We start from the raw sequence: 13,158 nt of genomic DNA on the forward strand, positions 1-13,158 counted from the left end.
ATTTCATCAGGTCCCATGGACTTGTGCGCGTTCAGGTTCTTAAGATGGTCTTGAACAGGCTCCTCTCCTACAGTGGGCCTAGGGTCTTCATTCTTCCAGTTCCTGCCTCTGCCTTCCAAGACTTGGGTGGTTTGGTCAGAGCCTTTGCCAGTGAAGACCGAGGCAAAGAAGTCATTCAGAACCTCAGCCTTCTCCAAATCCTGTGTAGCCAGTTCTCCCGAGAGCTTCCAGAGAAGGTCCACGTTGTCGTTAGTCTGTCTTTTATTCACTATGTACCTATAGAATCCCTTCCTCTTATCTTTCACATCCCTAGCCAAGTTTAATTCTAACTGGGCCTTAGCTTTCCTAACCTGGTCCCTAGCTTCCCGGACAACATCCCTGTATTCTTTCCAGGCTGCCTGTCCTTGCTTCCACCTTTTATAAGCCTCTTTTTTTCCCTCTAAGTTTCCTCAGCAATATCTTATCTATCCACGGAGGTCTCCTGGCCCTCCTGCTGCAGTTCCTTCTAGTTGGGACACAACACTCCTGAGCTTGTAGCAGGTGATCCTTGAATATCAACCAAGAGCCTTGGCCCCCCCTGCCCTGAAGCATCACATTTCCAGCCAGCCCCTCCCTGTTGGTGATCATGAGGTCAAGCATGGCACCTCTCCTTGTCTCTATTACTTGCAGAAGGAAGTTGTCTTTCCATAGTCTTCAGCCTCTCCCTAACATAAATAGCAACTCTCCTCCCCGTCTGCTGGGCCTGTCTTTCCTAAAGAGCCTGTAACCTTCCATTCCAACACTCCAGTCATAGGAGCCATCCTGCCATGTTTCTGTGATACCAACTATATCATGTCCCCGTAGACGTGCACACATCTCTAATTCCTCTTGTTTGTTCCCCATACTACAGGCATTTGTATAGAGGCATCTTAGCCGAGCTCCAACTGAAGCCGACTCATTGGCTGGAGTGGCTGGGTTATCTCTACATTGCTATGAGCATTTATTATAGGTGCTGGCAACTGACTGGTTGTGTTGAGATGGCATGATGCCCCCTTCCCCCAATACATCTAGTTTAAAGCTTTCTTGACCAGCCTGGCAAGCTTGCTACCAAAACTGCTCTTCCCCCGTCAGCTACACCAGGCTCCAGGAGACCTGGCCTCCCAAATCCGAGTCCCATCATCATCACCATCACTGTAGTAGAGCTGGTGACTGCTCATGGTTTCTTCCCTTATTGTTCCAACAGCTGGAGCAATTTTATGCCATAGCTTTGTTATGGGTGAATTGTTCTTTCAGTTCTTTCCTATTCACTCTTATCCTTCAAACAGGTTTAGTCTCAGTGTTTTATGTCCTTGCACAGTACAAGGAGGAAGGTTCAAGCATGCACCACTGCTTCAGGCAGGACCTCTCAAGATCAAATCGATACTCTCATGGTTTTATGCAGTTGGCAGGAGCTCGCCAGTCTGGCAGCTGCCAACATCTGGGCAGCTCACCTGCCTTCCTCCCAGGTTGCTTTGTGCAGCACAACCACCAGAGAAGCTGCTGAGGAGGACATAAGCCTCAGGTGGGCCCTGGGTTTTGTTATCAGCGCAAAACACATAATGAGCATTGACCTCCCTGCATAGTGGATTGGTTCTGGTGGCATTGTCAGAGCCTGCTTTGCTGCTAGGGAGCCTGTGACTACCATTGCAGATGAAACATCACTGGACAAAGTCTCATCTTCCCTTGCTTTAAGTTGAATATGACTGTAAAGTAAGCAGCCAGATCCAGCCCAAAACTCACTGCAATTGAGCATCTTTAACAGTTTTTATGAGGTTTTGGGGAATGAGTCCAGCCAAGGCAGAAGGCTTAAAACTACCTATCCCAACATTTCTTGGCCCAGAGTTTAGTAGATCTGTAGAAGTGGTTAAACTTCTGGATTGCCTTCCACACTTGAACCCTTGCCTGAGTCTAGCAAGTTGACTGAAGCCTTTCTTAATTTTTAGTTTTTTAAGTCATCTACATGTAGACCTTTTGTAGGTAAGGTCAGCATCCTGAGCCTAATGATAAATATAAAAATGAGAAAATTGCATATGCAACACCACTACCTTACGGAGACCTATTTGTATGTTGCCATGACATAAAATAGTCTTTATTCCTGCATCTTAAACTGGGGTTGGGATATTTGAAATATAATAATTTCTTGGGTTAGGGAGACAGCTGCTCTGTTCTTCCTTCCTTAGCAACACGAGGCCACAGGAGGAGGTCAAAAGATTATTCTTTTTTCATTATTCTTTATTCAATTCTTCAGTGGAAATGGACAGTCTTTTTATTGAATCCATGTATTTCATAGCTGCTGATGGGAAGCTGGTTTGTGTCCCACAAGGAGTTAGAGAACTTTGGATGTTCTCCTTTTTACTGGAGTTTAAGGCTTCCTCAGGGGAAGGATGGTGCACAAGTCTGCTAGAGATCCTTTCTTACTGCTGCAGACTCCACTCGATGTACTTCGATACATGGGGGTGACAGAATGAGCATCCTCCATCCTTACCTGCATGGGAAAGCTCAGCACAGTGCATCTTGCTGGGAAGGATTTTTTCCTTGGCTCAGAATATCTGTGGTACCTCCATCACTGGACCTCTTGTTTAAGCTGGATTGCTTCTGCTTCACCTACAAATTGCACTGTGACAAGTGATGGAGCATCCTGGAGCAGTGGCAGTTTTGCTGCAGATAAATGCTGAGAAACTCCCAAGCCACTCAATTTCTATGCCATGATAGCTGTGGAACATTTTCTGATGTAAGCTTTTAAACTCTACCTGGTGGCAGGGAGATGAGTTGGATACAAGTAATCTCAACCTGTCTCTCTCTGGTTATCAGCCTCTGTCAGTTGATTGCATTTTGGACAGCCGAGCGGGGTAGAGCAGTATTGCAGTGATGGCTGTAATCACCTTGAATGACCCTGGTTTCACCCCTGAGGAGACAGTGTTCTGTTTTTCTTTTCCCCTAGAGCAGTTTCCAAGTTCAGCCCCTTAAGACTGAGCTGAAAAGCCTCACTTTCAGGAGAGATGGCTCTGCTCCTGGGGTGCCCGTCCCTCTCTGTGTGGCCACTCACTCCATCTGTCTCATCAATAGATTTTCCCTCCTGGAAGCCAAATGCTGCCTGCAGGCCCCCTCAGATCGCTGCTGCTGTGCAAATGAGGGAAAATGAAAGCAAGAAACAGAGGTTTGACTCCAGGCACTGAAGGCAATTGTCATATTTTTTTCTTCAACACCCGAGTGGGAGTTGGCTGGGATCTGTCAAGCTGCAAGTTCTCACACATTGGGTAAATATTTGTGGTCTGATTCACCACTGAATCACTCCGTTATTTTTTTGGCCCTGTTCAGGGAAACTGCTTTGTCACTGGGATAACACCAGCTCTCTGAGGCCCTCTCACCTTCATATTTTAGCACCTCATTGTCATGTGTGCCTGTCCTCACAGTGACATCAGGATGGGGAGATGGTGTTGTCCCTTCCTGGCAGAGGAAATCAGAGGCACACTGGTCACAGGCACCTGAGTTTTCTCTGACACTAAACCCAAAACTGGTGGAAAGCTCCAGCTGTCAGCTGGTGAGACCTCAGTGTGATGCTAAAGTGTCCATGCATAGCATAAGGTGGTACACATGCAGTATCACACCCTCTCTCATGCGATTTGCCATGTTTTAGGTGCCCCTTGGTGAATGGAGGTCATAACCAGCTCCTGCTGCTACATGGTAGTCATACAATAGCTGCACTGCTTGTCTTGCTATACCTGGAAGAGCTTCTGGGGGAACGCAAGAGTGTTTTTCCCTCCAGAGACAACTGTGCCAGTGTTTTGTGTGTACAGATCTCTTCTTTCATTGCAGGTGGAAGAGAGCATGATGGATGTGTATGATCTTGTGTATGAGGAGGTGAGGAGGAATGCCTCCAGCTTCAGGAGGCACGAGCTGACTGCCATCCACAAAGCAGTAAGTTGTCTTTCTCAGCCTTAGCAGAAAACCTTGCCCTAGGGTATCTTCCCAAGGTTTCAGCAGGCTGAGTCTGATGCCTGTGCTCTGCCTCATGGATGCTGCAGTCTCATTTTCCCTCAGGAGTAGAGTACTCCAGCCTGCTAAGAAGTCTGCTCCTCCCTTCCTACTCTTCCTCTCCAAGGTCTGACCAACCAGATTACCAACAGGAGGAGAGGGCCACCTCCCTGAGCATCATTCATATGTGAGATCATCAGCACTTCTGCACAGTAGCTGTTACACATATTGTCTGTCTAAGCAGGCCCTCTGCTGTGTTCCCTATCTGTAGTACAAGAAAGTGGACATACACCTCTTGTGTCCCTGGACAGGCAAAGAGAGGGAGAGAATTCCACATTGTGTAGCAGAAGTATTTGGACTTGGTTATTTCTGTTTATCCTTGAGCCTATGACTGAGGAGTACTGGAGGCTACCAGGCCTCTTGCAATCCTGGAGACTGCTAGCAAGCTCCCAAAACCTACCACCCAGGATGCTGTTGGGGCAGGGGACTTCTCTTTAGCTTGGTAGGTGGGCAAGGGTGGTGACCCAGATCACAGGGAGGACGTTTGCCCTCAAAGCCACAGGAAATGAGGGTGTCCCCCGTGGTGAGAAACTCCTGAGTTCCTGCTGAGTAAAGGAGATGCTGTTCCATCCACCTCCCACTCAACTCCCTTTATCCTCCTGTGTTTTATTAAATCATTGTAACAAGTACTTTCTGAAGCTGTTTTCATCCATGCTTCTCAAAACACAGAAAAGGGCAAATGTTTCTCATTGCGATGATGGTGGTGGCCCTCAGCCATGACCAGCCAGAGTGGTGCTTGCTCTGCAGACTTTTGGAGCAATACACCTAGAGTCCTGCTTGTCAAGGAGAACCAGGCACAATACCCAGCTTTATCAGTTCATCAGTTGCTCATTTTAGCTACTTTAATTGATGGAGAAACAGTCCCTCTACTTCCATGGGCATCCCCTTGCTAGAGCTCCAAGCTGGCCAGTTCACCCCAGCTATAGGAAGCCATTTCCATAGTGGGTGTTGCTGGGGATCCTCCCAGCCCATAACAAACACTGGGGTCCTTGCATCCCTGGGTTTTCCAGACTAGACACTGTGAGAGCTGGTGTGACCGTGGAGGGAGGGCTTGGCCACAGCCTCAGGCAGCAGTCCTGGAAAAGCACAGGCAAATTTGGGGCAAGATCCATGTGCGTCCTCTGAATTTAACCTCCATTGGTGTAGTTGTTGATTGCATACCTACATGCTTCGCTCCTTGCAGCCCTGCTTGTGTAGCCCTGCCTGTGGCAGCAGGGGGGAAGCGTGGCCCATCACTGATGCCTTCTGCTGTGTCAGCTGGTGGCAAGGAGAGAGCTCCGGTGTGTGGCTGGCAGATCTCTCCATCTTTTTCCAGTTCCTGTGCTGTGGGAAGCATTCTCCGTTTGGGGACACAACCAACATTGACAGCAAGACATGCCCACCTGGCCAGGCAAATGATGCCGGACAGGTAAGGGAAAGGTTTCCTCATCCACACAGTGGGGCTGTGCTGCTACTCAGTAACTGTTAATGACAACTGTGGCTTTTCCACAGTTTGGGGTTACTTTGGTTGGGGGTTAGTTGTGGTGGGGTTTTGTTGTTTCAGTAAGGAGGAGCCCCAGTGGATCACAGGTGTCAGACTCACAGATGTGATTTCTTTTGCAGCTCTAGAAACCCTTCAAAATGCCTGTGTTTACAGCCTGTCACCTCCCTTCAGCTTTCTCTTCATCTCCTGCATATGCAGAGTGTGAGATATCATGGCATGTCTGAGCTCACATGTTGGACTTTTCCACTTGACACTACTTTCTGAGGCTTCAGAAGTGTCACACTAACAATAAATGTGGAATTTTCTGTAATTGCTTTTTCCCAGGGCATTAAATAAGTACTAAAATGAGCACCTCATGAAGCAGAGTGATGATGCCCAGCAGTAGCGTCATCAAGTATATTTCATTCCTCCTCTTTTCAGTAGCTCAGTGAGGTTGATGGAGAAGCCACCAGTATTAGACTGCCTCTGTGCTGAAGCCGTAACATAGACTTCATACTCTCTGAGCAAAGTTCATCATCTCTGATGTTTTTTCTTCCACAGGAGTAGCCAAATCAGCTGAAGTAGCTGAAGTTTCCAGCATCAATATGTGTGTTGATGGAAAACAAAACCGTTTTGCTACAGCTATACAAAAACTTTGTTAGGCAAAGATGTCACACGCTAACAGGACACCATGATGCGCAGGCACGCATCAGCCAGTGGCGCAGCCTCTCAAAGCACTGCATCCAGGAAGCAGGGGCAGAATAGACCAAAGAGCTCAAAGAGCAGAAAGGGAGGGAAGAGTTAAACCAGGCACTATGTGGGTGACTGTTCGCCTCCTTCCCCCCCCCCAGGTTTTGTGTTCCCTCTGGTAGCGAGCCGGGGGAGGTGGGCTAGGGGGATGCATTTTGCAACCCAGAGAACCACAGTGCTTGGTAGCTGCGCTGCATTCACTCCTGGCTTTGCGTGCTCTTACTTCACTCTGCAAATCACTTAATCAAGGGCAGGCTCTTGCGTTTTTTAAATGGCTCTCTTAGCTAACACCTCCTGGATTTCCGTGGGGCTGCTGGCATGCTTAAAGCTAATGTATATTAATACTTGCGAAACCTTGCAAAACTGAGCAGTTCATTAGTGTCTTTGAGGAATGTATTTAGCATTACAGTGTGCTCTGCTTTTCTGTCTTGTCTTTTCCCTCTTTTCATTTTCCAGTGGTTGGAAACAAAAGGAAGTTTGCATGACCACACTTACCCGTACATGCACAAATCCCCCACAGTCTGAAACACATCATACCAAGGAAATTGTAGGTGTATTGTAGCAATAGGAAATACACTGCAGATGATTGTCTTCCCATGTTGCAGCCAGCAGCAGGATAAAGGAGAGCTGATCACACAGCAGCCCATTTGTGCAATGCTGCATCCTCCTCTTGTTTCCTTTTCTATCCTGGCTTGTGGCAAGTGTTCTTTGCAGGGACAAAGCCCCACAGCTGAGCTGCTGCTGCACTGCAAAGGGTCTCTCTCTCCCTAGGACTGCCTCCGAGAGATCCAGTTCTTCCTGAAGAAGCACATGGACTTTGTCACCACACTCCTGGGCATCACCATTGGCTTCACGGTATCTGTTTGTTCCTTCTCACTTTGGCCCCAGGAGGCAGGCTCCAGCATGGAAACATATCCTAAATTAGCCCCCAGAAGCTAGAATTTTGGGTAATTTTGGAGACTGGGGTAGAGAAACAAGCAGTGGTGGACTGCCCTGTGGAAATTATGAAAGGGCCAGGACCTGTCTTATTCAGGCTGATGGATGGAGGTTTTCTCCTGCAGGAATAGCCTTGCTGCCTGTTTTTTCTGACCAAACCAGGCATGACAGGTGGGACTGGGGAGCAGCGGGAGCTGGCATTTCACCCACCCAGGTTTGCCTGTGCATCCTCTCCTGCAAGTGAGATGCTGTGTCACCTGGCACAGGGCTTGCAGATGAGGTTGGAAGCCAGCAGTAGTTATGGAAAAGGAGATGCAGTAAAAGCTCTGTATTAGGAAACTTGCTGCCTCTCCTTGCCCAGCACTCACTGGCTGCCTCCCAGCTCAGCTCGGGAAGTCACTTTGTTTGACCAGAGCTGGAAGGTCTTTAAAGCTACTGAGCACCAATAGCGGAGCTGGAGAGTTGTGTGGGAAGGGAAGGTCTCATCCTCTTAATGACCACTAATTAGCCCAGGAAGGTGCATCTTGGGCAGTGGGTGGTTAAAGCACAGGCTTGTAAGGAGCAGAGGAGAGTAGCATGTTGCCTGGGCTCCCAGGTACCGTCTTTGAAATAGGATCTTGCAGAGGAGGGGTAGGATGATTTGGGTAGAAAGGGTCTGTACTGAATTTCTGAGTCTTATTTGGGGGAAGACAAAAGGAAAAATGAGATACTGCAAGAGGAACATGTCCTTAGGTGGTGAGGGAGCTCGATGGCCGCATGGGGAACGTCCCTTCAGAGCTGGAGAGTGCTAATTAAAACAAGTTTGCTTGCATGCTTGGCAGAGGTGTATTGCTGCAATTACCTCTACACAGGGGCCCTGCATGTGTGTTGAAGCACACCAGAAAAAAGTACATACCAAGAGATTTGTTTCTTCACTAAGAAGGGAGATTCGGGCTGCTGTGGTATCTCCATGCTGCTCTCCAGCTGGGGCAGCCTTTCCTGCCTGATTTAATTCCTTCTGTCTGCCTTGGCACAATTATGAGTTAGAAGACTTTTCTTCATCTAAATAAAGCCCAGAGGAACAAGCACTTTTGTGTTTTATACTCCTAGTAGTAAATTAGGAAAACCATCAGGCATTGCTATGGCTCTATAAATGTAAAGTCATGTGTGAATACATGGTGTCACTTTCTAATTTTTCTCAGGTATAGGAGGAATTTCACTGCAGCTATATTCAGACAAAAGTGGGAGCGGGTTTTATTATATATATCTCTTTTTCACAGCTTGATGCCATAGCCATATAAGGCAGCTCTCTTTAAAGTGTGTCCTAGAGGAAGTCTCACTGCACAGTTCACTATTGTGATGGCAGGATGCAAGGGAGGCATGCAACAAGGACTATAACTGCTCTGATGTCACTGTTCCTCAGCCAACAATGCATACGTGGCCCCATATCAATCCACAAGCAAAGGCACTTGCATGTTAAGGCAGAGGCTTTGGGGGAAAAGCACATTGTTTATCCTTCCGACAGCAGCCTTACCTTTGATATGTTGCCTGTGTAATCCTGGTTTGTGATATATTAGGGAGAATGTTAAAATACAGAGGAAATGTACTGTCCTTTGCCTTCTCAAGTGTGCACGTGCATGGGGTGGGGGTTGGACTTTAAGGTTTTTTGTTTGTTTTGTTTTGTTGGGATTTTTTTACTCCAAACAATACATGAGGATTGTTTGGGTTTTTTGTTATGGTTTGGTTTGGTTTGGTTGTTTCTCCCTATGTTCTCTTTACAAAAGGATGTTATTAAGAGAGAGATCTGTTTGTTTGCAGAGAGAAATGTTTTGTGGTTAGAATTTGAAATCTGAATTTCCTGGTTTCATCTCATTTCTTGGTATTTTCAGGGCCAGGTTTGAGCCTTACTGTGCTAATTCTTATCAGATGCTTTTTAGCCACATGTTGGTCTTTATTTTTTTTCTTCCTCTTCCCCTCCAATTGGTGCTCACCGTTCTACCAGAAAACAGCTCTCAAGAAAAATGTTACATCCCAATACATAAATTCAGAAGTGCCAGGTGGACTAATAGGCAGCACTTATGATAGCTTATTTGCACAAGTAGAACATCATAATCAGTTCAGCATTTAATTGTGTGCCCATCTCATGTGTTTCCTTTTAGGTTTATGGAATGATCTTGACTTCATTCCTCTGGTTCTCCATCCACTTCAGCAGCAACCTGGATAGGAAAGGAAAATACATTCTGCGAGAGAGGTAGAAACCCATCACCTGGGCATCCCCACCAGGCAGAGCCAGATTTTGCACAGGAAGATGTCTGAAGTCACACACAGAATCCCCTGGGAAGGCTTTACATGGGTTCAGGCAGTGGGGTGTGTGTGTCATGCATTTCCCCTTCCTGCACTACTAGCTGTTGTGTGTTTCTGAGCTGGTCAGAGCAGATGGTGCTCTGAGGAGGGGCAGTGCCACACCTTCACCAAAAATGAACAAGGCCTGAGACACACTGGAGGACTGAGAAACTGGAGCAGGTTGCCCAGAGAAGCTGTGGCTGCCCCATCCCTGGCAGTGTTCAAGGCCAGGTTGGATGGGGCTTGGTGCAACCTGGTCAAGTGGAAGGTGTCCCTGCCAGTGGCAGCGTGGTTAGAACGAGATGAACTTTAAGGTCACTTCCAACCCAGACTGTTCTGTGATTCTATGATGCACCTAGGCTTGGAGATGCAGATCAGCTCACCAGGAGACATAGGGGCTGTAGCTCCACAAACAGGACACAAAGAGCTCCTTAAGACAAAGATGGAGAGAAAAGCCCAGCAAAAATCACAGCATTAAACCAAACTTCTCTTGTGCTGTCATCTGAGCATTCCCTGTGACCCCCAAAGATGTGATATTTCTAGGAAGATGGCTTTGGATCACAGCCTGGGATAATCTTGGACTATTGGCAAATATATGGACACAAGGTGTGTCACTGGTGATGGGAAATGTGTTCTTGTAGCTTGGATGCTCATATTGATTGACTTTGGGCATGTTTCTGAGCATGCTCAAGTATGTAGGAAGCCAATGACTGTCAGCTGTTTTTCCCCTGTTTTCAAATATTGCCAGACTTACACCAGCTACCAGCTTTTGGTAGAGATCAGGAAAAAAATCAGAAAAACAGTGCATGAGCTTTGAAACAAATAACCAGCAAACAGACACTCTTATTCCTCTTTATTAATGCAATACACCATGATTTTTTAATTCCTAGCACGTAGTCAACCTCCTAGAGCTTGATGCCACACTGTTTTCACAGGGGCTTGTTCAACTTCTATCCTTAGCTCTGTGTTTATCTAGCTTCACTAACCCACAACACTGCTGTGCAATACAAAAGGACTTTGATATTACACATACATGCAGGTCTGAAGTTTAAATCTATAAAAGAACAGGACTGATCTTCAGCCAGGTCAAACAATACAATGTCCAACTCCATGTCCTCTCTTTACATCATCACCTTATCAATAATAAACAGAAATTTTAAAAGCCTCCATCAGCACTCAGTCTAGCTCAAGTGGTGGCTCCCTGGTGTGCTTTGCCCTCATTGCAAGGAGGCAGAGCCACCTCTGAGCTGAAACTCATCATTGCAATAGATTTAGCACGTGCTGGAAAACCTGCTGTAAACTGTATGGCTATGTGCAATGTCTTGAACCAACAACAGCTTTCACCCCTCTCCTTTGTTGTGGCTTTTAGCCATGAGAAACAGTAAGTAGCAATTGTTTATTGAGATAAATGTGGAAATCCCTGTGATGGAGTTCAGGACAGGTCCTGTCCCTCAGGCAGGAGCTGCTACACATACAAGAATAGCAGTACAGCGTACAGCACCGGGCTAGTATTTTAACATGGCTGCAATTACCTTGTGTTGGAAGGAATTGTGCTGGGGGGGAGGCTATCATTCCTTGTTCCGCTCTTCTGGAACCAGTGGAGCTTCACCGTTGACTTCACTGTAAAAAGCATCAAGTTCAAACTGCTCCAGAATGTTACTCAAACTACCTTGTAGCAGTCACCAACACACCCCAGTCTAGCAGGGACTTAGAGGTTATATACACTTGCCAACATACCCACATTCTATTTTATTTCTCTCCAGTGCCAGACAATCTCCCTTGTGAGCTCCAGCTGCTATTGTCCAGGCCACCACTATTGTTATTCCTTAGCCCAGCTGGCAGCTTGTGTGACTCATGGTTGCTTCAATAAAGATGAATTTCTTGCAGAAGGCCATCATTCCTTCTCTTTTTCTGCTGTGCACGAGGCTGCCTGCATTGCTCAGGGTTTGCGTCATGCAGAGCCCTCAGTAATTCTTTCAGTGCTGGGAAGAGATATTCCCCAGGCAGCTGGTGCTCGCCTGCCCCAGCAGCATGCCTTAGCACCCAAGAGCGAGAGGATGGCATTGGTCCTTTGGAGGAAAATGAGCTCTTCACCAGCCTGATCCTGCCCTTGGCTAGCTGCTGGCGCAGCAGGCAGGTGCTTTATGAGGACTAATGCAAGCAGAGGCAGGAAAAAAGCTTAAGGACCCAAGCAATTGAGACTGGAGTATTTATATAAAAGAAATCTCTACAGTTTCACCTTTTTAAACACTGTGTAGTCAGCTCTTGCTCATCACTCTGTGTTGGCTGGACACCTGATGATATTCTACACTGGAAATCAAGCAAATCAGTGTAGTCTGTGTTACTGGTGTGGGTTACCTGCTTAAGCCGTATCAACAAGGAGAAGAAATCTTTGTTAAAGCTTCACCACCAGGTCTGCCAAAAGCTTTAGGTGTTGAGATCACTATAGACAGGCATAGCATACATATGATAAAGTAAACCTGGAAGGCTATTGTATCCCCCTCCCTCAGCTCTCTCTTCCCTTGAATTGTTTATGATCAGTAAAATGTCACCAGAAGCAGCAGACAGACACCTCTCTAGCAGTGACCATGTAATGGTGTGTGTGCATAGCTGCTGTTTTTACACCTCTGTAATGATTTCTGGTGCTTGCGGCAGGGATGAGAACGCAACCTGCACCAAACCATCTCACAAAGGGAATAATGAACCTGGAGAGTTGTTGGTTCTTCTTCCCAGGCATCAGCAGACTGGGAGCATGCAATTTTTGTCCCAGGGAGCTGGAAGTTCCCTTTCTTCTTCTGACACCCAACTAGCTGGCCATCTCATGATCTCTATTGCCATTCCACCCACCACTGGAGTTCCCTAGCAAGGAGCAGCGCTTTTAATGAGCAGCCACCTGGCCAGACACACTCTCCTACCAGAGCTCGTGCTGTGTGTAGCACAGAAAATGGCATCCTGCTGTCGTTTTAAGGAGCAGGAATGTGGATATCTTCAACTTCTTTGTTTTTAGAAACCTAGTGCAGAAGAGTGCAGTTACCCTTTTGTTTGCAGCTGTAGAAATGGCAGCACCCATGGGATGGCTGGAGGGGTGCTGCGAAGCTGGGGTGAGGGGAGGGGGAGTTGAACAGGTTTCTTTACACCTCTGCCAACAAAAAATCCCTGTCCTGCAGTCAATGTGCTTGCACTCTTTAGTCCTTAAATTGCTGCTTGCTATGGGCAAATTATAGCTCTTGTGCAGCCAGAGCAAAACTCCAGGAACCTCTTGGTAAGTATTGCCGAGATTGACCCAGTGTTGAGAAGAGTGAGAGAGGTTTTACTGGGATAAGGGCTTGGAAGCAAGCAGAGGGGATGCAAAGCCAGCAGCCAGGCTAGGAAACACCTGCAGAGCCAGTGAGCCTTACTAGGGCTTGCAGAAGCAGAAGCTGGTTGTTACAAGCATGTCAACACTCAAACTCTGGTAGGGAAAAAATCCCTATTTATGTAGGCATATGCAGGAAGAGAAAAAAAAAACAACCTGGAGACCAAAGGTGCAAAGTTAAATATTTAACTGTGAATTGGCTCCAATTAATTGTCAGTTAAGCCCCAACAATCATCTACTGGTTCCACCAAGTTTACCTGAGCAGCTGCAGTTTGGCCTC

General features: G+C 47.0%; 1 protein-coding gene across 2 annotated transcripts in view; it reads left to right on the forward strand.

Moving 5' to 3' along the window:
* TSPAN32 (tetraspanin 32) overlaps positions 1–13,158 on the forward strand; it is a 35,257-nt gene that overhangs the window by 21,673 nt on the left and 426 nt on the right. The window contains exons 5-8 of one of the 2 annotated variants that reach the window (XM_062609387.1): positions 3,835–3,936; positions 5,369–5,461; positions 7,037–7,120; positions 9,340–9,431. In XM_062609387.1, the coding sequence (XP_062465371.1) occupies positions 3,835–3,936; positions 5,369–5,461; positions 7,037–7,120; positions 9,340–9,431 (371 nt within the window). Of the gene's footprint in view, positions 1–3,834; positions 3,937–5,368; positions 5,462–7,036; positions 7,121–9,339; positions 13,034–13,158 lie in introns of those variants that run through there. The other variant, XM_062609390.1, reaches the window with a different exon arrangement.

This window comes from Pezoporus occidentalis, unplaced genomic scaffold (genome assembly GCF_034315485.1).
Source record: "Pezoporus occidentalis ecotype Australia unplaced genomic scaffold, CSIRO_AGI_Poc_V1 ctg137, whole genome shotgun sequence".
NCBI lineage: Eukaryota > Metazoa > Chordata > Aves > Psittaciformes > Psittacidae > Pezoporus > Pezoporus occidentalis.